At 42.6% G+C, this 25,172-nt stretch overlaps 1 protein-coding gene across 1 annotated transcript; it reads right to left on the reverse strand.

Annotated features, from left to right (window-relative positions):
* Nucleotides 1-2,157: 2,157 nt before the first annotated feature.
* Nucleotides 2,158-22,334, reverse strand: clint1b (clathrin interactor 1b). The gene is made up of 12 exons (XM_080836827.1): nucleotides 22,219-22,334; nucleotides 12,363-12,467; nucleotides 11,717-11,813; nucleotides 11,216-11,324; nucleotides 9,815-9,976; nucleotides 8,065-8,251; nucleotides 7,239-7,464; nucleotides 6,707-6,782; nucleotides 5,053-5,130; nucleotides 3,571-3,857; nucleotides 2,860-3,058; nucleotides 2,158-2,565 (listed from the first exon to the last, which is right to left on the reverse strand). Exons 1-12 carry the CDS (start codon nucleotides 22,257-22,259, stop codon nucleotides 2,198-2,200), a joined length of 1,935 nt encoding a protein of 644 aa, XP_080692953.1. The 5' UTR covers nucleotides 22,260-22,334; the 3' UTR covers nucleotides 2,158-2,197.
* Between the last annotated feature and the right edge of the window lie 2,838 nt (nucleotides 22,335-25,172).

Below are 25,172 nucleotides of genomic sequence, written 5' to 3' on the forward strand. Positions count from 1 at the left end.
CAGCAACACTGAAACCTTACATCACAGGGACACGGTTCTTTGCAGGCACAGAGCACCACTTCTTTGATCCTAATTATCAGGACTTAGTTACAGGCCTTGCTTCGCAGATGAAAAATATCCTTGAGGGGAAAAAGACTAGGGATGTGGGGTTCATTTGCGTCACATTGAGAGCAGCAACTGAGACCTGCTACACAAATATGACTAGGAGACTACTGGAAGAGATCACAAAAGGCTCTGTATTGTTAAATTACATACTCAATCCTCCGAAAGGCACAATAGAAAACGATGAAGTCTTCAGACGTTTCAATTAACTATTTAATGTCATACATAAAATGTATTGAGAACAAATCAACGAGAAAAAAAAAACTATTTGATTAAAGATTCCTGTCTTTCTGCTGGCTTCTCATAAAACTAATGTTTTTTTTTCTCCATCGACTCTCACCTTCCTAAAACAATATATATGAATATAATAAAGTTTTATAATGTTAAGTATTAAAATAGGAAAACTAATCCTCATGGAATAAATCTCAAGAGTAACAAAATAAAGATTTGGTCATCTTAAACATAATGCCTCAGAATGTGACGGAGGAGATCTGGGTTTGTGTTTGAGTGAATGTCACATGTTCAGCAGCATGTGGGAATAAACAAACAAACAAACGAAAAAGACATGCAAGTTAACAGCAATGCAAATTTGAACAGCTTCATACACGTACTGAACTAGCCTTTGGATCAAATCTCAAAGCGACAAAATGGCCACCATGGCTGCAATTCTCAAAATTTGTGATGTCAAAACTGCTACAGCAGGTTGTCAAAATATTTATTGTATCTTAACAAGTCAGATGCTGAATCTGTTGGACGTCCTTTACTGACGGTACAATCGGAACAGCTCTCTGTGATGCACTGAGCAGCCTTAAATGCTACCATGTTGAAACAGCCTGATTACTGACAGACATGAAAGTCTAACTGGGTTAACATACCATGAGTTTGACCTTGTGCGCTCAAAAACAGACCCTTGTCATCTCATAGACGTAAAACAACAAAGAGCTGTGGCAAACACTTCACTTCAACCCCCCCCCAGTCAACCATGTCCTTCATCACTGATCATGTCACAAACCAAAGAAACGAAAAACCAAAAGAAAAATTTAAATCATATTAACCAAAATAAAACTCACACTTCATACCTGGAAATACAGTAACATGTTGATATACTTTATAACAACAGAGGATCTGGAAACAGTTATCATCATTATACATGTTCTTGGATTGAATACTGGCTTACTCTGAAATCTGCCCCGCATACATAAGAAGGCAACTAGCTTGCTGTCAGGCACTCTGTTGTAGGGACAGGCTTGCCATCACTAACTATACTGTGAAACCGTTATGATCACAAGTCAAGCCTGTCTGTGACTGGAGCAGGGGGAGAGAGGCCATTGAGGAATGACTGATTACAGTTACGTGTGGACTGCAAATGTTATGTTTTTCAACAGGTGACCACTTTGAGAGACAAAGTATTGTTCTATTGTAACCATATGACTCCAACATAAAACAATATTTTTTTTAAAAGGAAAAAAAGAAATTAAGGACCTATGGTAGTTCTTTGTCCTTCAAGCCTTCTTGCCCACATCCATACTGTCCAAGAGGTCTTCAATAATGCAATAATTTATTTCTTTGCACACACAAAAAAAGAATATTTACAAAGACATACGCGTTCATTCTTCTAAGTCACAGCATGAAGTATGGATAATGTGAGGTAATTTCTGGAATTTTCTTTTTTTCCTTCTTTAGACAGTAAAAGAAGCGGAAACACCAAAGTAGAAAAAGATGGGAAAACAGGACTAATTTGATCATGTTGTTTTCTTGAAATTGGTAGATGTAACAAAACTCCAAAAGATACTTTCTTTGAAGTATGTCATGTATATGCTTTCCATTCCTCCCTCCCACCCCCCTTAAAAAAAAGTTGCTCTGAAACCACAACCTCATTCTCATCCCACCAAGGAAAGACCCCAAAGAGCAACAGAGAACTGATGTGGGTGGGGGTGGGGGGCTGACCCCCACCCTTGCTTGTTTAATTTTTTTCAGTTTGTCCAGGTGTGATAGGCAGCCCCCCCACCCCTCCCCCCCTCGGTGGAGTTTTCTGTTCTCCCCATTCAGTTCATCACAAAAGTCTTCATTCCCATCCGCCTCCTCCTCCACATGTTCATTTACCAAAGTTGCCAAAGTTTGCAAAGGCATCTTGTTTGGGTGGAATCATGGTGGGGGTCATGCCCATCGCTAGCATGCCAGCAGCACCTCCAGGCAGGCCCACACCAGCAGGGGCAGTCATGCCCATGTTCATGCCAGGCATTCCCTGATTGACAGGCATGCCCCCCACTCCCATACCCCCAATCCCCATCGTACCCGTTGCCATGGCCGGGGGTATTGCCATGCCCATTTGCCCGCCAGATACCATCATGGAGCCAATGGGTGGTCTGGGGGCCACTGGAGCTGCTGGCTGCGAGTTAAGGTTCATGCCAGCAAAACTCTGGGCCATCATGTTCAGAGGTGGCTGGATGCCTGTAACCGGTCCTGAGGAGACAACACACACCATGATGAGTTACTGTGTCCAAAGGAAGAAACACCCTTCACATTAATTACGGTTTGATTTTTTTTGCTGCCAGAAAATAGTGCTCTGTCAATACTGAACACATCGCACCTTCAAATCGTCTAAGGACAGATTACTTAAATTTCACATCAAGAAAAACAAGGTGTTCCTTGATCACTCATAAGCTGCTCCTACAGCCTCAAAAAAGCTCACAAAAAGATTGAACAGCACTAAGTGACCGAAATATAATACAATTAAATAGCCTACAAGCCACCCACCCTGCTGCTGGATCATAGTGTTGAGAGTGGGCTGCGAGGGCTTGGGCTGCTGCAGGCCTGCTGAGAGGAAGTCCAGGCTAATGTTGACACTGGGGTCGGACCACGTGGCGGGGAAGGAACCCTGCGCCCCCAGCTTCTGCATACCCATCTGCTGTGGCATCATGGGACCTCCTAAACCGTGCATAGGACCGCCCAGAGTCTGTGTGGGGAAAATGCGATGATAAACATTATGTGAAACAAAGTCAGAAAGAGGCATTCTCAAAAGCTGAGCAACATGATTCACTTTGCATTTAACCAAGTACACATTTTGTCTTGGCAGGACAATTTATATAAAGAGCAAAGACACCACACTAGAAAATAAGTGTGTATAAGAACTGCTCTAACATTACATTAACCTGAAGCTGAGCTAGAGGTATTTATGGCAACAAAGAAGCCATGCACCATAACAAAGCTGTTTGGTGCAGTCACCCATTAATGCTCTGTACTATTTCTGGTCATCACTGTTTATAAACTCTCAGTATATAATTGAGGGGTAGCCTGCACACTTGATGACATTAACCACCATTTGTCTTTGCTTCACTACAGCAGCAACTGTTTCAAAACCCCCAGGCTGTATTCTACTAGTCCAGCTCTACTCCACTCTCATGCTGTTAGAGGAGTTGTGGAGTAGGCATGAGAAAGTGCATGAATGGCCACAGCCATCTGCCTCACCTGAGACCGTGACATGGGCATGTTCTGGTTCGCACACATGTTGAAGCTCAAGCTCTGTGAGGCGCTGAGTGTGGCGTGGTTGGGTCCCATCAGGTCAAAGAGGTCGGCCGAGGGGGCCTGGGAGGAGGTGGGTAGCGCCTGAGTCGGGGTGGCCTGGACTTCGCCAAAGAGGTCCGTCACTGCTTGGGGTGCAGCCGAGACGGCGGTGGTGGAGGCTGGCGGGCTGGAGGTGGTTGTGGTGTTGCCGAAGGCGTTCCACTCGCCAAACTCTCCATTACCACTGGAGGCTGGAGACACAGAGGACAAATAGGACCTCGGTCATAATATGTACATGTTAGACATTTAGCAGAATTACACATTAAAGGAGACAGCTTGCACACAAATTATATAACGACTGGATAGGCACATGTTAACACCATGCTGAATCAGCTTGACATTGCAGTGTAAGTAGAAGTAGAATACTGCTCATACAACCAAAATAGATATTAAAGAATTCTATTCTCAATTAATCTTACATACATTTTATTTGCAAGAGAGACATTACTACGGTCAGGAGAGACTGACATGGTATGTCAGTGCATTTTTGTTCCCAGGTCATTCTTCAGTGACATGTAGGTGTGGGTGCGTGCATGCATGCGTGTGAGCGTGTGTGTCTGTGTGCATAAGCGTGTCTTTCTTCTTGACGGGGGACAGGGGTGAAGCCACCCACTTTGAGGGAGGTGACCTTACACACAGCCCACCTCTGATGGAATCTGACATCACATAATAGTAATGTCTCCTTCAAACACATACCAGCGCAGAAAACACACACACACAAACAAAACAATTATACATGCAGCACATAATCACAGCACACTACACTTTCACACTGGAATGGCATTAGTTGACCCGAGGCAGGTTTGCTTGAGGGAGCAGGCAACCAGGCCATCTGGGAGTGACCTCTGAGAGGGGGAGTACGGTGGAGGGCAGGCCAGTCCAGGCCAAGGGATGCGGGCGGGGGTTGGGGGTGCTTGTGGGGGGGAAAGGCACGAGGCATGAGGCCCCGCTCTGACGGATGAGTCAGGACAGGTGTCCATCCGCATCTGCCTCAGCAGCTCACGCCTCCATCTGGACGGCTCCGACCCTAATCAATATTTCAGCGTCCTTCCAGCACGCGTGATGCCCTGGCTTACCCTACACATGGGTTGCTGCTGCTGCTGCTGGTGCTGGTGCTACTGCTTGTTTTGCAGGGCGTCCTCAAAAGAACACCACACTGCTTGTGCATCTTGTGCTCCTTGATCACAGGCAAATAAAATCCTACATGGCTGCTGGATAGGCCCATTACATTTAGTCTCCATCTTGTTTTTCTCTCTCTCTTTTTATCTCACACAAAGTGTTTTTTTTGTATTACTTTCTGTTCGGTAGAGAGGTTGTGGTAAGGATATCTGTTGTCTGTTTGTGAGTGCATGCTAATCTCATTTCACAGCAGAGCTAGAGACTTACCAGCTTTGGGAGGGAGGCTAGCAGAGGCGGCTGGCGAGGAGAAATCAGCAAACCCCCCGATTAGATCTGAACCTCCACCTGCCGAGAGGAAATAGCAGATCAGACAGCCGAGATTAGCCAAAGTCTACTCTCCTCTCTTCCTCCCACACACACACACACACACACACACACACACACACACACACACACACACACACACACCAATAAATTCCTCTTCCGTTCATGCACACTGCATCACCTTCTGTCATATCTTATCCACACATGCTCCTCCACACAAACATGCTGTCTGTTGTCTGTCTGCTTCTCCCCCCCACACACACACACGCGAAAACACACACACAACTTCTAAAAGACAGAGTGTGAAGCTGATGGATGAGGACAGTAGCAGGATGGGGAGGAAACAACACCATGTGTGCAGCTTGGCCCCGTGGGCTCTGCACCTCCTTGCCTTCACCTCACAACTCATGCATACCCAACTCATACACACCCCCCCTCACAGTCACATAACTCGAGGACACCTTCTCTCAAAGAGGTAGGATGGCACTGGATTCTCCTTATCCTCTTTTTATATCACTACCTGACTTGCTTCAAGCAAATGCCCCCCAAGCCCCCCTTATGTGCTGTGGTTCTGTTTAAAGTTTAACAGCGAGTTTTTCCTTGCCCCTGTCACCATTGTGCTTGCCTTAAAGGGGGTTCAGGCCCTGCGCTCTGTAAAGCACCTTGAGCCAATTGTATTGTTCTGGTGCTATATAAAGGATTGAATTGATTCGGCTGTGAGGGGTGTAAGCAGCGATAATCATCCCTATCTAAATACAGGTTACTTGAGAAAATGCAGCAGGGACCAGGACAAGTACAGTGTCCTTCCATCAGTGTTGCCCCAAGTTGCAATTCCAACCCCAGACCTTGTGTATGAACACCAGTGGTTACAGGTGATCAGCAAAGGGCTGTCATGCATCACAGAAATTACAAACAGAAATTCAGAAGTCAGATCTTGGCCGCGTTTAACACATTGCTAAGACTAACTCATAACTATGCTCCAAACACCCACATAAAACTCTCCAAGGATATCCATCCGAGATCTTGTGTTCAAATGAGCAATTAACAGGAGATTGGGGAGAGCCTTATTCACTACCCCCCCCTCTCACACAATCAGACACAGCCAGGTGTGTTATGATACTTACTAGGCACAGTGCCATCCCCTGATAGAGACATATGAATGTTTGGCAACAGGATGTGCAGATCATCTACTGACACATCAGATGACTAGTGACAAATCAGGTCAACTAGAGAATAGTTCCACAAATAACCAATGTAAACAAAGACCACCACTGACAGCCTGCCAATGAGATTACAACCACAACACTCAGTCAACCTGCATTCACATCAGCAGTTACCAGCAGAAAAGCACATTTCCTGGTATTCAATCAACATCAGCAAAATTAGAGAAAACAATTGAGGTACAGTACGAGAGAGGTTAATCAAATTGTGTTTTTTTTTTTTTTTTTACTGAAAATGATTCTTGGGTCCAAATGATATGGTCTTCACAAAATAACCATACCATGGCCTAGAGATAAGATATTGCCACAAGTGTATGGTTTTGTGTAAGGCACTTCTACATCTTTCTGAAGAAAGAGAGAGCCTCTAAAGCACGTACCACTGGTTGATGTCTGTGCTGGGTCCACCATTAACAAGTCTGCAAGGCCACTGCTTGATGACTGACTGATGGATGTCTGTGAGAAAAAGACAATGTTAAATCATCGAGAGGAAAGACTTCCAACTGAATTCTGAGAAGGGAAACATACACAACCTAAAAAAAATAAAAAAGTATTGAAAGATGAAAGATTAGAAACATATGCCATCACACCAATGCACTAGGAGAGTTTCAGTGGAATCTTGTCGGCGTGTCGCCATGAGAGGGCAGCATAAGCTTAGGTTATACAGCACAACACACACTGGCAGTTCGCCACTCCCAGGCTAGGCATTTCTTGGATCTGGCCAAACGTGCGTTGGACAGCTCAACATTTACGTGTGTTTGTATTTCAGTCTATTTACTGCCAACACATGGCATAAACATTATTTCCATTCCATTTTGTGCATTTATGCATATGTGCAATTGATACAAAAAACATATTTAGTTACAGTATTCAGGAAGCCGACAGGAAACAGATGTAACAGAGATAGATTACCCTTGCGTTCTCTGCGTCTGGACTGCTCTTATCGCCGGTGTAATGAGCGGCAGCCCCCAGGTCCACTGTTTTAGTGGGAATGCCACCCCGTTTGCGTGCGGAAGAGCTGGTGCACGTGGACTCTGCTGCCTGGGTGGCAGGATTGTTCGAGTCTGTGTCCTCCTCATCCTTGAACTCTGACTTGGAGGGTGGGCCATTTTGTGATGCTCTGTCTTCCTCGTTGTCACTGGGGAAAAGAAAGAGGTTCACCTTGATCAAACTTCTGTTGTGGACTGAAGTTGGAGTTAGTCTATGCAACTTTTACCCTGATTTTAGCTCCGATTTGCAATCTGTCTGCAATTTGGCAATTTGGACAGATTTCACAGATTTTCGATGAAGGACATCATTGCCATGTTTGACACAACTATCGACAGCCAATGTCGTCTTGAAATGGGACGGCCATTAGTTTTCGTGATTTGGCAGTCAGGTAGTGTGTGACCGCAGTCCTAGCCTAATTGCGACTTTTCAGTTGAGTAGTGTTGCCTAGCCGTCTAGTATGGTATGCTCAGCCTCTCACTATGACTATCAGTCTGCCTTAGTTAATAGCCTTCTTTTAAATATCTGTTCAGATTCGAAAAGTCATCTAGTTTTAAACCGCCATTATAAGACTCAGTTAAACTGCTGAATCTATTCACTATTCGCTACTCTAGTGATACCACTGCTAAGAACAGGCATAGTTTATTTGATGTGACATTCCAAAGCTTTACATACAAGTGTTGTGTAACATGATTTGCTTGTATTGATGCCAAAAAGCCTGAGTGATTGGCACACACACACACACACACACCTGATTCTGTCGGGTGAGTCATCTCGGTCTTTCTTGCGGAACTTGTTGATGGTGTCGTCGATGGTGTTGCCTATTTTGTCGCTGATCTCGCCCAGCTTCTCACTGAAGGGGAAGCCCCCTTTGCTCTTGTCCCAGTCTTCCTCCCACTTCCCCTTGTCCGCGTCCAAACTCAAACTCTGGTCTCCCGCTGGACATGTGACAAGACAGACAGGGGAGAGACACACTTATTTCCATGACCTCTCACACATCACTGGCATATTCATGAGGTTCAGTGGTAGTAATCAATAAGGGGGGGGGGGGGGGGGGGGTGAACACAAACACACAACAAAATACGCTAGTGTGGTGTAAACTCTTTCTTCTAACCATTCCCTAGGTAGTTAAAGGTCAATAGCATCTGATGCATCTCAGGAAGCTAGGGAGTACGTTCAAAAGCGTTTATTATTGCAATGCAATATTTCAATTGCCCTGCTGAGCTCAAATCTTATTTTACCTCAGGAACTTACATTCAAAAAACAATAGAATTAAAGCATTTCAAGTTATCCCCCCCATCTCCACATACTTCAGCTAAAGGCCCTTTCTGAAATGAATATAAAAAAAAAAAAAAAAGACTACTCCCACTAAAATCTGAATCACTGACAACTTCTCAATCAGACACATACGGCGAGCCCCCCACTGTCCTTTTGATGTTGCATCCCCAAACATAATTTCTCAAGTGCCACATCACTAATGGACAAACATCCTTTCCACTCCGCCTAATGAAGAGAGAAATCAGAGTTTTGAATCAAAGATGTCACATCTAAGAGTCCAAATCAACCGTGAAAAAACCCCAGGCTGCTAGCAATGCTAATGAGCCTGAAAGACTGTATGATAAAATACAATTTCCTGGATCTGAAGAGAATAAAAACAACAAAGAGAGAGAGAGAACAAAAAAAAGTGTTCATGTGTCTAAAAACAAATTCCTGATACAGGCAGAAAAATACCAGCAGATGAATATGGTTAATCAAAGGAGAAGTCGTATGAGGGGGAGGTCTTGAGGGAACAGCGGACAATCTACAAAGTGAGAATAAAGAATTTTTCTGAGATGACTTTGCTAGAAAATCCCCTAATAAGCCTTAGATAGAGGGATTATAGAAAGCTGTAGGGGTCATTCTTCAATTAATACTGGTATTGTCATTCACAGAAGGCTGGTTTAGAGTCTACTCATCTATACAGTAGTAATCACAGTAGGAAAGTGGGCTCCGGAGCGCTACTCACACAGATGCTTTTCCATGAGTATATTTGCTACAAAAACCAACAAGCTCCTTTTGTTTGGTCAATGGGATACCGTATCGGAGGCTAAAACCCTTTTGTTCGGTCAATGGGAAACCGTACCGGAGGCTAAAGCGCTGACTCCAAAAACAGGTCAGCATTGTAAGTACCTCTCCATCACTGCAAGGGATCCGCCAGACAAATAAGACAGCAAACACTGAAAGTCTTATGCTATAGATAATTGTAAGGCAATGCCTGGCTAAATACACCAAAATGATTGATTAACACACACACACACACACACACACACACAGACACACACACACACATACATATAGACACCAATGGATTAGCTGCACTTATTCTATCAAACCTACACAAGCAGATGGCTGTAACAATTTCCTTGGACAGAAATGTCCGCCAACACTGAACGAGACACATCTGCCACTGTCACCTACAGTCTCTCCCCCCCCCCCCCCCCATGCCTCTAGCACCCACTCACACTTGAAGCCGCCCATGCTGTCGGAGGACACGCCAATGTATTTGTCCTTGTTCTTCTTGGCCTTCTTCCTCTCATCCCGCAGCCGGTCGTCGTCCTGCACAAAATCCACCATCTCTTTCACCTTCTGCCGCACGTTGATGCCCTGGTCCTTTCCATTCTCATCTGCGGAGAGACAGTTATTCATTAGTAGTAAAAAAAAAAATACATATTTTTAAATATTTTTTGAAAGTGCATTACAATCTACACGGAATGGTGACACAGACAGGCCTCAAGAAACACGATTTTCTCCTCTGTCATAATTGTAGGGTTAAAAGGAGTGTTTGCCGTTTTTGAATTGCTTGGTTTTACACATCGTTGGAGACATATGACTTATTCTTCAATGCTGCTAGAGTGGGAAAATATACCCAATAGACAGCCCCGCATCCATCAGTATGGACCTAATGACTTAAACCTGTCAAACATCCATCACTTGAATAGATTATTCAACCACAGCATCACTCACTCCTTCACTTGATAGTTAATAAGAGATTTCTCTCCTACATCAGACTACATGTATGTGCCTGAAAACAACTGTAGGGTCAGATATGCCTGTTATGTCAACCTAGCCTGCACAGAGAGGTTCAACATGCCCTGTGCTGCCAACCAGCTGCTCATGTGGACTTAATAAGCTTGCGCTTCCCAATGACATAAATGATCCCTCAAGAAATAAACATGATCCCAAATGTGTTACACTGGTGCTAAAATGTCATTCACCACTGCCCTTCTGGAGCCGCGCATACATAAACAATGAGCTGTTGGGGAGAAAATGTTGGTCTGGAATGCACATATTAAGAGTTCTGCACATTCCTTGACTTGACTGTGTTATGTGATATGGGCACACACAAAGGTTGCTTCCTGTGGCCGTCACACATAAATCTGTTTCCCCGCATTACCCATCCAACGAGTCTGTGTTTACGCATGTTTAAAATGCAGGCCTCACATACTTCAACAGTGTATTGGATGACATGTTAACAAAGTACCAGAGATATACAACAAGCACACATGTAAACATACTGTACATACTCTGCATTCACCATACAAACAAACCCAGACTGAACTGCTGTGTGTTCTCCTGACAATAACTCACTGTAAAACACTACTGTTATTATGCAATGAGAGAAGCATCGACAGTAAAGCTGCATTATTCATGAAACCATAGGATGGCTTCTGATGGCTTCTCTGCTTTTTTGACATTCCTTCCAAAGCAGAGAAGTATTGTTCCATTCACTGCTTCTAGAATCAGGCCAATTATTTTCACAACAGAGGAAATGTGGTGGATTCTGCTCTGCTGTTTATAAACTTGTATTTGTCATCATAAAACTTTGTTACACCTTTTGAGCGTGAATCTTGCCATACACTCACCAGCAAAGTGGTAGTTTTCGAGGGAGCGGAGATCATATATGTGTTCTCTGGCGCTGGTGACAACTCTCTCCGAGCCGTTTCGGATGAGGTACGCTAGAAGTAGTAAGGCCTGGAGGAGAGGAGGAGGAGCAAGCAGTCAGTGTATACCTTACATGACACCTTTTTCAGTCAGTCAGTGTGTGTAAAATATGTACAGTAAGGTGACGCTAGAGTCACTGCAAACAAGAATGAGGAGATTTGTTCAATGCGGAATCATTCTTCTCTGTGGGTGTTTAGTATGATAGACACAGTTCTGATATAATGTAATTAAAATGTTTACTGAAGAAAAAAAGTATTTAGAAAGCCACAGAGACATTTTTCATGCCTTTTAATTCACACATCATTGGGCCTGAGTGTTGTGTGATACGCCTATAACAACATGAAAATGCAGCACACTCAAACCCTGCATTCATTAACAGTTCTAGATTATTATTGTTTTAAATCAGGTTTTGCAATGTCTACCTTGTAAACTCTTCTCCAGTTTTTCTTGTTGTCCTTTAGCATTCTGATCCACAGCATATTCATAACCTCAGGGAACTGTTCGTACATAAATGTGGCTCTGAAGACAGAGAAAGGAGATTTTTAAAACCTGATACATTAGGCAGACCAAACTATGAATCACTGAAAAAGCGCAAGAAAATAAAAAAAACACCACAAGCATTCTGGACTGGTTTAACTTCTACGTGACCTTTCTAACACAGGATACTTAAAACCCCTTTGTGAAATGAGAATAATAAAACTCAGGAAATTGCCAATCTGCAGCAGACTAATTCCTTAATATGCCCAGTAGTAAAGCTTAAATAACTGTACCCTGAAAAAACATCAAGCATACATTTCTGCATTATTGTAAGTACGGACCACAGTTTGAGACTAATGAATCATTTCCATTAAATTTACTTTCCAATGACACTACATTTCTAACTTAGTACAGGACTTATGACAGCCATACAATACACAACTTAAGAACATTGGCACAGTATTCACTAAAGAGCCCTGATGCCCCAAGTCAGTTAAGAAGGGAGAATAAGTCAACATTTTTGTGGCAAGAGATTGATTGAGATTCCAGCAACCCTCTCTTCAGGAACACCCGCAGCTCCAGAACACTCACTTGGCAATCTCTCCCATGAGTTGTCCGGATGGTCCCCAGGGGTCGTCATTAGTGGCTTCACGAACCTTCGACTCGATCTCCGAGTAGTTCATCACCACGTTGGTGCTGGAAAGAGGAGGGAAGAGCAAGGCCATAAATAAAAGTGGCATGACTAAAAGTCAGTTTAGAGGAAGGGAACGGCACATGACTGTCATTCAGTGGTAAAGCCCATCTCTTTATTTCGCCATGATGCATGGCTGCGGTAAGTGACGTGCTGAGACCTTGCCAAACTGGATCATATCTGGCACCCTCTCTGTCCTCGTGTTCACCAAGGCTTAAGGGGCGGCCGAACACACTTTCGGTTAAAAAAATGCCTGCCAAAGCCTTAAGTGAGTGCAGCTTTGCTGTGCTGTGCTCCAGTGTGTGGAATCTATCGCCAGAGCAATCACGAGGAGATCCAATCACTTCCTGTCGAGGGGCGGATTTTGCTCAGCTACTCAAAGCTGTCCATCAAACTGCAAATGGCTGGAAACACAGCTGGAAAGACTTGAGGAAGGTTGTGGAAGGAAACGCAAACGGCGGGACAAAAATGACAACCATTAAACAGACAGACGGTTAAAAAAAAAAAAATTACAAAAAAGACGGAGGGAAGGGAAGAGTATATAAGCAGCTTTAACATATTAAACGATAAACACACAGACCTAGACACTCGGCCATTTAAATAACCTTTTGCTATGTATGAAAACACTCAATACATTTAAAAAATGCAGAGGAAGAAAGCAAAAGAAACAAATGCCACTCAAGCCATGGCGGTGCATAATAGCTCAGACGATGAATGGTGTTATTTCACCGATTCTGTTTTCATAAACTTGGGAAACATACCACTTGAGCCACTCTCAATTTAAGCCTCATCAGATTACTATGGTGAGTGGAGAAACTTAACCCCTCAGATGAGTGAAGCTGACAAAGATGATGAATGTTCTTACCTAAAACGGGGAAAAAAAGACTTCAAGTGGGTGACAGTGGGCAGAAGGGTGTGTCAGGTTTCGGGTTGATGGTTTCCATCTTAACCTCGCATTAGTTCTCATGGAAAAAGACTCTACTTATATGGCATTTTAAGATCTACTTTTTTTCTTAACGTTTAGAATATCAATGTACTACAGTCTAATGTGACAAGAACATAAAGGGGGGGAATGTCAGAAATGTAAGCAACTCAAAATTGTGAGCCAAATGAGGCCTCGTTCAAACTATTAAATTCATGGATTTACATTCGATTGCAAACCCTACCATCATTCCAGGCTTTACCCAAACTCAACACAAATGCTTTCGCTGAGCCTACTGTCGTAAATCAGGGCACTAGGAGAGAACAGGCCTTGCTGTGCCTTCAGAGAGACAGCACGTCTGGATCGCACCCCAGAATGTTTGGGATTCCGATCACATTGCGACATTCACACCACCCTCCTGCGACTGTCCATGTCTGAGCCAGCACTCTGAGCCACACAATTAACTGTAGACTTCTCAAGGACTCAGCAGCTCTACGCACATGCCTTACCTCAGGGCTATGAAATGCCCCACGTGCTGTGTGGTGCTGCCTCTGGTCTACTGCTTGCAACTGTCTTCGGTGACTGATGCACTGACAACAGGCTGCAATCAATACAGACCTATTGACTGGTTTGGGCATCACTAGCCTAAATACCTATCACGCTAAGACCATTAGCAAGCCATGAGTGCTCTTCGAAGACCAACTGCAAAACTGGACAGAAACAGAGGGTCTGCAAAATGTCCTTCCATCGAGCCCTGAGGTAGATATCAAGACATTCAGTGACGCTTGAGCTAGCTTGTTCCTCCCACAGCTGTGAGCACTTAGGGCAATCATTTGCTAATAACACTTAGAGTGAGAACACCAACCACACCCTATCCTTTCACTGCTAGTAAATCCCACTGTGTGGCTGGGAGAGGAAGAGAAAGAGAGATATCATGATGAGAAAGTGATCCTGGAACTTCTGGTAGTCATTACTGGAGATGAGGCTGAGAGTTGATGGCGCGTGACAAATAGAGGAATGTGGTTGGGTTGTATGGGAAGTTAGCTGGGGGGTGATGGCCTGCCCATCTCTGCAGAGGCCTACCTACAACACCACCTGCCCTGAAGGCAGTGGGTCCTTCAGAGTTAGGATTTCCTGTCCATCAAGATGCCTAATTGGCTGTTACAATCCCACTGACTGAGCCAATCTAATGCCTAGAGGCCATTGACCTCGTGGCATTAATATATAGATCTGGGTTGGGGGAATCAGGCATTAGGCATAAAAAGCAACATGTCGGCCTAGTCTACTTGGGAGTCTGGATTCAGCTACATCATCATTACATGGCCAATTTTACTTCAGTTCTGCTTCAGCTCTTGAGAACAACACACAGTGTTTTTTTTTGTTTTTTTTTTAAATGCACTTTTTTTTTAAATGCACTAGCACTGCTCGCCAATCTGAGGGCTATATTTGCTGTTCTATTCTCCTTCACACATTATGTTTGCTCATATTGCTCACGCACACACAGACCACCGCTAACCTTTGGCACGGCTGACAACACTGCCAATGAGGCCATAAATCTGGTTCAAGTGGACAAACCCTCAACAGGATACTTCTTAAACCCCTCAAACCAAGCCAGAGACAATCACAGAGTGACAAAATCAGAGTTCATATTTCTGATTGCAACTGTGCCAAAACTGAAATGTTTTGCGCATCGCAATATACACCGTGTTTGTGTATATCTGGAACATAAGCAGTCTGTACGTTTAATCATTTGTGATCATTTGTGATCCAGTTTTCCTCTATGCCTTAATATATTGTGAGTCACTGGGGATTTAAAAAAAAAAAAAATGATTAAAACCTTTAACACACTCACACACACACATTCCCAAAAGCATTATGATAACTTGGCAAAAAAAGACAACAACTAGGCTATAACAAGGAGCTCAAGTGGTCATTCTGGGCTAAACCCATCTGTACCCAGACCTGCTCAAGGATATCCAAGGCCATGACGACCCTGAAGGGAGATCCTGAAGACCTGGGCTCTGTTCAGCACACAGATGGTCATCCACCTCACTTGATAAAATGCTCCAGTTCCAAACCTTGCAAGTCCAACGGGTCTAAGGCTCCTTCCGGCTACAATATGGAGGCAGATGGTTGGACTGTATGCTCAAGTGACTCAAGACATCAGCACAAAATGTTCAGAGACATCAGAATGGTTGTGTGAGTTGTGAGGGCAAAGATGGAAAAACTAGGCAAATGTTTGTCCAGACTTGCACTAATCTTCACCAAACCAGCCAAAAGAGGAAATGCTGGCCTGGGTAAGCAACCACTGTTAACGTAGCAGCCACTCGAGGTTGTATCAGTTCAAAACACGTGTTTGAACAGCCAAACATGTCCCATTCACTGTCCCTACATAATATGGATTGAGCTATTTGGTTCTAGGACCATGCCCCCATGATACAGCACCATAGAGTGGTTTAGACTCCAGTGAGACATCAATATACAGAAAACTCAAACTACATATTTCTTAGGTGCACATTATGCATGGGCTTGGAGTCATTAGGGCTAATGTAGGCCACAGTGGAATGATGTAGCCTAACAGGGACAACAAACAAGTCATGCAGTGCAATACTTCATTTTGTAACACCTTGAATTCAGTTGACTGGAGACTGCTGTTTCGTTCGCTAATTAGTAGTTCTGCCATTAATACGCCTACCTGCTGACTTGAGACATTCATTATCCTGCGTAAACTCTATGTGGCAGGATGTAAACAACATACAATAGGAGTTAAACGTGTAATATTCACAAAATGGATCCACATGTCTTTTAGTATGTCAGTCTGAACGACCATATCAAGATCTGAACCAGTGCTTCAACAGATTGTATTTGTACAAAGACAAGAAAAAAGGCAGGGATAGAAACAGAGAAAGCGAGGGAGAGAGAGAGCAAACCAAGAATGGGTCAGACAGCACAGAGCAAAGCAGGACCAACATTACTGGCAAAAACTGCAACAGAATGAATAATGAATGAATGGTTATACAAGAGCCAGCACACCAGTAATGCCAAAGCAAAAACATACAGAGAGAAGACCAAACAAATATAAAAAAATATTCTACTGGAATAATCTATGAGCGAGTTGAGTGCAATATGCTCCCAAAGAAGGGCACAAAAACACACAATCCTCAGCCCTTTGTGCGACAAGGCCTTATCTGGTCTTTTATTTTCCCTTTCCAGTAATCTGCTTGTTTCTATCCCATACTGAATGAGGATGGGACTAGTTAAGCATTCACCAATGCCAGTCGAGCATTTTGAAAACTCAGAAGCCCTTCTTGAAAGATCTCAGGGGCATTGGCTTCTCCCAGCACAATACAAAGAAAAAAAATCTTTACAGTTCCTCAAGCAAGAGTCTGGGGCAGCAACTTTCAGATGGATATGACAGTGTAAAATATTTTGCTGATAGACAGGTATCAATAGTAAGCTATGGCAAGGGCCTCAGAAGCCGTGAGGAGAGAGGCATGTGACACCCGCCAACACAAAGCAAGCGAGAGAGTTTGCGCGTAGACGTGGACGCTAGCTGGAGAAATGAAACTCCCCCTGGGGAATGGGAATGAGCCAATGTCGCACTGTAAAAGCAACCGCACCATGTTGAGCCAGCTTCGACGCTCCGATGGTTGGTTCTTACGCCGAGTTGCATTTGAGCTGCTGTAGTGTTGGAGTGGCATTGTGCTCCAAACACTCCAGTGTTCAAAGCCCAAAAGAGTGGCACTGGCTCAGGGGACACAATCCGAGGGGAAATCCACCTCAGTCTCTTGATGGCACAGACGGCAGTCTCTCAATTACCACACTTTCTTGATTGGGCCTAAGAAAGTCTGCTTCTACCAGTTGGGTGCACTACAGTTAAAAGTTATTGACAGGACTGGAACATTTATGCAGAGACTATTTACAAAAACAAACTTCTGTCTAACAAAACAAACAAGAGATTTGAACAGCTGAAGTGAGCCTAGATAGGGAAAAAATTGAATCGAAATAAAAAACTTAGCACTAAGATATAGTCAGGTAAAGAACAACATCAATGTTCCAATGTTGGTGGTAAAAGCAAAGCCCCCCCCCCCCTTAAATGTTGACAAGTTCTAAGGTTCTTATTAACTAAACAAACACAGCATAGGGATCCCTGAAAGTCATTTGGGCTAAAATTGAAATGCAAGCCATTTCCTTGTAACTCATTTGTTTAAAAACAAAGTTCCCATTTGGTCATAGTTTAACCTGTCAAATACAGTCCCGCTCAGCAGTATTGGCACCCCTAGTGAATATGAGCAAACAGGGTATGAAAAAATATGTCTGTGCTGTTTATCCTCTTGGTGTTTCACTCAAAATATTCACAAAAGTCTTACCTTTACATTGAAGTAAAATTATTGTAAGAGAAAACAACGGTTGAGATTAAATAAATATTTTTTACAAAAACATGTGTACCACTATTATTGGCACCCCTAGAAAAATCTTATAATTGAAATCTAACTGAAGTATATTTCCAGTCATGTTTTACATGTTTAAGTTCACCTGTTTAATTATGAACTCTTAAGAGGTTAACCATGACTTCCTGTTCCACTGATGTACAAATATGAGATGACACAGGCCAAATTCCATTAGTCATTCATCACAATGGGAAAGACCCAAGAACACAGTGACGATGTGCAATAAAAAGTTGTTGAGCTGCACAAATCAAGAAATGGACACAAGAAAATCTCGTACCAGTTGAAAATACCCATTTCCACTATCATGGAAATAATAAAGAAGTTTAAAGCGTCAGGTGATGTTAAGAATCAGCCTGAAAGATGACGTGTGTGTACATTGACCCCACGCACCGTGAGGAGGATGGTTCAACTGGCAAAATAATCTCCAAGGATCACAGCTGGAGAGTTGCAGACATTAGTTGAGTCTTGGGGTTAGAAAGTCTCCAAAACTACCATCAGACGCCACCTACATCACCACAGGTTGTTTTGAAGGGTTGCCAGAAAAAAGCCTCTGCTGTCAATCAACAACAGACTAGAGTGCCTACAGTTTGCCAAATGGAAGTCAGACTTTCAATGGGACTGAGTTAAATGGTCAGATGAGACCAAAATAAAGCTTTTTGGCAAACAAAACAAAGGTGGGTTTGGCGTAGACAGAAAGATAGCCATACAGAAAAGCACCCCATACCTACTGTGAAGTATGGTGGCCGATCTTTGATGTTGTGGGGCTGTTTTTCTTCCAAAGGCCCTGGACATCTTGTTAGAATACATGGTATCATAGACTCGATCAAATACCAGCAGATATTAAATGAAAACCTAACAGCCCCCTCTAGTAAGCTTAAAATGGGCCATGGTTGGACCTTCCAGCAGGACAATGATCCGAAGCATACCTCAAAATCAACACAAAAATGGTTCACCGGCCGCAGAATAAAGGTTTTGCCATGGCCATCACAGTCCCCCGACCTAAACCCCAAAGAAAATCTGTGAGATGAGCTGAAGCCGAGTCTATAAGCGTTGACCTCAGAATCTGAAGGATCTGGAGAGATACTGTATGTAAGAATGGTGTCAGATCCCGTGCCATGTGTTCACCAACCTTATCAGGCATTATAGGAGAAGACTCAGAGCTGTTATCTTGGCAAAGGGAGGCTGCACAAAACATTTAATTAAGGGGTGCCAATACCTGTGCACACATGTGTTGAAAAATAATATTTATTTAATGTAAAAAAAAAAAAAAACTTTTTCTCTCAATTATTTTACCTCAATGAAAAGGTAAGATTTTTATGAATATTTTGAGTGGAAGACCAAGAGGATAAACAGCAGACATATTTTTTCATAGCCTGTTTGCTCATATTCACTAGGGGTGCCAATACTGCTGAGCGGGACTGTATGTGTACAGACAAATTATTGTACTATACACACTGCAAGTTTGATGACTGCAGTTTCCTTGATAACTCTTTTATAAGAAAAAGAGATGAATGGGGCATCTGTGAATTGTAATGGCCTACTTTTTACTGCATCGCCTGTGTGTGTTGGGGGGTTAACCTTATGTTTCCATGGCATTCACAGGCTTTACCTTTTGTCAGCTATGCTAAAAATAGAACAACAAAAAGACTGTCAATGCTGCCAAATTTTCTTATCACTAGTTGACCACTGACAGACACTGACAATGGCCCTCGCCACTGTGCGTACTTCTTTATCAACTCAGGTGCTCAGGAACTATGTTCATTTTAAATCCCAGGCTGTTCCATCTAAGAGCAGTCAGAAGCTGGTGTTAATGTTACTTGATATCCCGGCATGTTAATGATAAACTATGATGTAGAAATGGAAAAGTCTGCTTGACCAGACATTTGTTAACTCTTTCTGGGGAGACTGCAACTACGATATCTGACAATGAACTGGCCACTGGCAATGAACCACTCTGTGTTTGGAGAGAGGCAGGGTGGCAGAGCAGAGAGAGCCTGAATTCCCTCACGAGCTGGTGAGGACCAGCCGTATCAATGACAGCCGCCATTCAGCCTCACTCATGCATGCTACCAGGAGCTTCCATTACCATCACCTGACTCCAGGCTTGGTCTGGGCCAGATGGTGGTAGGAAACTGACAGGGTTATAGAGCAGCCAAAAACCTGTAGCACAATGAGGCAATCTCAGATCTGTCATCTACAAGAAAAACACTAAGTAACAAAAAAAATGTCATACAAAGAGTCAAGTGACTGTTATTTATTTAGGCCCATATTCAAGATGACGATGTCAACAGCTAAGCCCAGAAAACTAGTTACTAGGAGTACAGGACGTCCAGGCATACTTTCGTTGGACTGAGGGCAAGTAATGAATGTGTTGATGAAGGACACTGTCTGCTCCACAAACTCTGCAACACTGTATTACTCATTAAAGGAAATGTCTCCAAATCACACATGTTTGTATGTGTGTGTGTGTGTGTGTGTACAAATGGGTAAGACAGAGCAATTTTTCCCTCTGGTCTCAAGAAGGTTTAACCTTTGAACCTTTTGCTCAACAGGCATGGCTTTGTTTAAGCTCAAGGGAGTCATGGTGAGGGAGCAACCACAGAGGCCCATTCACTGTTGAGAACTGTGGCGGGACGCTTAGGAAACCTGCCTTATCAGGCACTCACACCACCTGAAGCATTCAGCTAAAGCATGTTTCCACCTCATCACATCATTTTGCTGTATTTGGGGGAAGTCTTCTGTTCCCCATGCTTGACATTCCTGTTTGTAACGGTCACCACCAGGGTTTTACCATACCACCATATTTCAATGGATACATGCGTTAACATTGAGGGCTAAATAACTGGAACAGGTTTTCTGTTGCATCACATGTCTAACCTCTCCCATGACGGCAAAATAGTTTGTATAGATTATCTTCTAGGCAGTGTCAAAACAGGCTGAGAAATTTGTCAAGGAGTTGAATCGAAGTAGCGGTTTACTCGGGGAGGCAGAGGTCGTTCAATAGCTCTAGTAATCACCTAGGGATTACAAAAGGCACGGTTGAACAGTGTTGACAATTAGCAAAACAGGATCAGCAAGCCTTGAGGACTTACAGCATGATAAGTAGCTGCCGGCACAAAAAGTGCAACTCCTCAATTTGAAAGGACAAGTCCATTTGTAATGGCTAGTATGACCAGAAATGCTTCAATGTTGAGCTTCAATGTCAATATGACAGCCACAAGCTGAATCAGGTCAATGGATAAAACAAAATCCCTTGCTTCTACATACATCATACTGTACCATCACGTATAAAAGGTAGAACCGATCTGTTTATGTTAATAGCTTTTTCAGGGGTAACAATTGTTAATGTGTCACATATACATAAGGACAATACTGAACAGGAATTTAATCTCGTTCCTGTTCTAACGGTGAAGCTAACGGTATACCTAAGTGGCATCTTGATGCGAGATTGGCTATTTTACAATAAACATTGTTACAAACATGGTGTGTAGGGTGACGTTATATTCCGTAAATAATGAACCATTCATCGTTGCGTGAATGACGGATTACAGGGACTTTCATAAATTACTAAATTGCATGTGTTGCAACTTCGAGTTTTTCGTTTTCCATCTAACGTTAGGTTAGCTCGCGAACATTAATGGCCAGTTAGCAAACTACATGAGAATCAGTTAGAAAGAAATTCCAGTCAATTTCGACAGCTTTTAAGTTTTGGTTAAGGTAAGGTTTTGGTGCATTAACATTGCCTAGCAATTGAGGTTAATCAATTAAGTTGGGTGTATTTGCTAGTAAGGTTAGCTACCAATTTAGCTAGCCAGCTAACAATAACAAGGGCCTCAACATGTAGATGGCTAACCTTAGCTTGTGACTGAACGCAAACAGGGCCGTTGGAAGCATGCAAAATAACAATTTAATTTAACCATTAAACTAATGAAAATATTACCCACTCCATACACATTATTTTAAAGATAGAAACACTACTATATAATCGTGAATAACGTTAACCCCGTGCGAAAGACTAGTTGGATAGGCTAACGTGTGTTATCCTTCGGGGATAGAAATAGTGACAGGTAACGTTAGGGATGCTGACACTCAATGGAAACATCGTTGTTGTTCGAGGGGGAACTGAAACCGAGAGGTCTTGGTGGAAGACATGCGGCCAGAGAAAATCTAATTGTTCGTGTCATTTCGTTTCTGCCGCTGTTTTGTTTTGTGAAGGCTGTCACAGAAGCCTCCGGCGGCTAACAAGCTAGCTATCAGCTGAGCCCATGGCGTGACGTCACGTGCGGGCTATGTGTTTCCCTTGTCTACATAAGTAGCCTGCAACTATGGGCCTTGCTAACAAACGACAAGCTCTTTGAGAGAAAAAACGGAAAGCATACTTACGCTTTATCCACCAACTCCCTGACTTTCCACATATTCAGCATCCTTGCACTGTTACTGGGGCTCTCCGCCTCAATATCTCGTCGCCCTGTGCTATAATGCCCACCGATGGACTTGGATTTCCGTTACCGACAACCCAACCCCTTTTACCTCTCCAGTGCTGATAGCGGTAGCGGCGGGGCCGGGTAACTTCAGTTACTACGACAACGATCATCGTACGTCATATTCCAGCGCCTACGGTTTAGCTTACTTCTACGTCAGGAATTGTAGTTCTTTTGCAACTAACCAAGATAGGGACATTACATTTACAATGTCAGCGCTGGATGAAAAAGGTGGTGCGAAAGAAGCAATTGGTTGTGGATCTCTATGTTGTTTTGATTCATCAGGTTACAATTCCTTGGTATAGGCTACCGTGAACCCTCTCAACCAGAGCCTTTGAAAACCAACTTCGCCAGACAGGGTTACTCTCTGATAAATGTCTATAGACTTGGCTACTTACTATTGATTTTCCTCTTGGTCATGCCCTACCTATCAAATTTCCTGATTAGGCCTCCTGTCTTTTACACACTCAATCGGTTACTAAGAGATGTGTCTCTTCCTCAGAATCCCAAAAGATTTGTCAACACCGGTGGATTGGATTTCTGATGCAAGTGTGTTTCTTTTTTCCCTTAGTGCATATTTTTTACAGTTGGAATGTACTTCCAATTCCTTTGGAAATATAGCCTACTGATACTTTGGGGAATGTAGCCTTTTTCTTTTACAGTAAAATCACACACTCAAAGCTAAACCAATTCAACCAAAAAGGCCAGAATCTGATGTTCTTACATTCTAAGACCATTTGAATAATCTCAACGATTAAGAAACCATAACTCTGTCTCATTCTGGATCCTTCCGTCAGTACAATTCAATGGAGTGCACTGTGTACATGTAGCCTACTTACTTCCGTAGTGCATGGTAGTGTTGTCTCAAACCAAATGGAAAGGAAATGATGATCTTTTTCATTTTTATTGATAAATAATGACAATACAGCAACACAGAGAACAGCATACATTATACCGTACAGCAGTACATTAACACATACAGAGAAACAACAATGACAACAACAAAGAAAAAAATACAAAACAATGATGAAAGAATGAATTACCCTTTCACATCTGTGTGGAGGAGACATACAAGTCTATAATTCTTTGGGTTATGTTTGACCAAACGAAGAGAATTGAGAAACACGTCCATTTCTAGCTTGAAGACATGGAAGGATGGCTGCCCTTGTAGCTTTTTTTGTTTGTGGAGGAAAAATGTAAAAGTAAAAAAAAATACTACAAATTCCAAGGAGTACTTCACAGGGTTCTCATAATAATAAAGAAAATATTTTGCAGTAAAGGAATTTGTCAATTGATTTAAGTCATTGAGATTGTTTTGTCTTCTCAAACTCAAAGAAAAAAATGTAACATTGTTTCATCTGTGTTGCCACAAAAGGAACAAGCAGACCTTATGTCAGTATATTTAGCTGTATTGACATTCACTGGATATATCTTATGTAGAATTTTGAAGTGAACCTCCTTTAGCTTATGTGTGATACACTATTAACAAATGATGATCGCAACATCAACCTCATGGCATCTGACGTAGTTGAAAAAGAGGTCCCTTTACGCTACTAAGCCAAGATGGCGACCATTGAGGATATGAAGTACTGTACACATCAGAGAGAGGGTATAGTATATATGGTAGTTCGTATGTGTGTATCCTATTTTAGTGTCTCATTTCCCACGTATGTTCGTTTGTGTTTATCAGAGAATTTATAAGGTTTAAAGTTGCAGTCGACAATTCTAATCCAGTAGACTGGTCAAATTCTTCACTGTCGTCTAGCTGTTCATTCTGTGTGTGCACTCAAAAAAGTGGTGTTTTTACACAGTGGTGGCTCTGTGAATAGGACAAAACATTGTGGTTCAGGCCGAGCCATACAAAGTTCCAGCCAATCAACATGTTGCTTCGAGAGCACAGAAGGGAGAGGTGTAATTTGATTGGCTGTTGAGCTCAAATATTAACACCTTTAGACAGACTCGCAGACTCTACCCTCTGATTGGTAAAGCTTTGCACTTCCAGTGCATTCACACAGATATGGTTCAAACCGATGCGCTCTCAGAAATAGAAGTTATTAATTAAATTCTGTTCTGTTTACTTGTATTAGATTGTCTGATTATCTATGTACACTTCCACTTCAACTTACCCAGTCCATACGCAACTTCAAAACTCAAGTGCAGGCAAATCAAAGGCAACATATTGACATACATGGGTCAGTACAAGGGAACAACAAACAGCGGTAAAAAAATATACCATGGAATATAATACAATTATAATGAATGAAATAAAATAAATTCTAATTTAAACAATAAAAAAAAAATTTCATTTAAGATGACTACCATCTGCATTTTGTAACCTGATAGCAGAAGGAATGAAGGCATGAGGGAATTACAGTGAATTCACTGGACAGAACAAGGACAGAATGGTTGATAATTCCTTTTGCTTTCTGGAATACCTGTTTTTCCCAAAGGGAGTACAAGGATTTTTGCTAGGCTATTCTATTCAAGCCATTAAACAAGCAAATAAATGACAGAGTTAGAAGACTTTCGATGAATGATTATTAAAAATTACATAAAGTTGTAGAGCTAAAAAAGAAGAAAGAGTTACTCTTCCACTTTAAGTAAATTCTTTGTTGTCCCCCCTTGACGGGTCTGTGTTAACATCGAACTTGAGAGACAAACATTGTTCCTATATCCTTATTTGTATCTACAACTTGAACACCTTCGCCATGTATGGTAGGTTGTTGTACGGTGTCTTGTCCCAAGAATTTCAATGCCCAGTCTGACTCTGTTTTTCTGAGTATATGACAAATAAATACTTGAACTTGAACTGAACTTGAATGTATGATGCTAGCTTTTGGTTTGTCACTATTTTCC

This window comes from Sprattus sprattus, assembly GCF_963457725.1.
Source record: "Sprattus sprattus genome assembly, chromosome: 1".
Classification (NCBI taxonomy): Eukaryota; Metazoa; Chordata; class Actinopteri; order Clupeiformes; family Clupeidae; genus Sprattus; species Sprattus sprattus.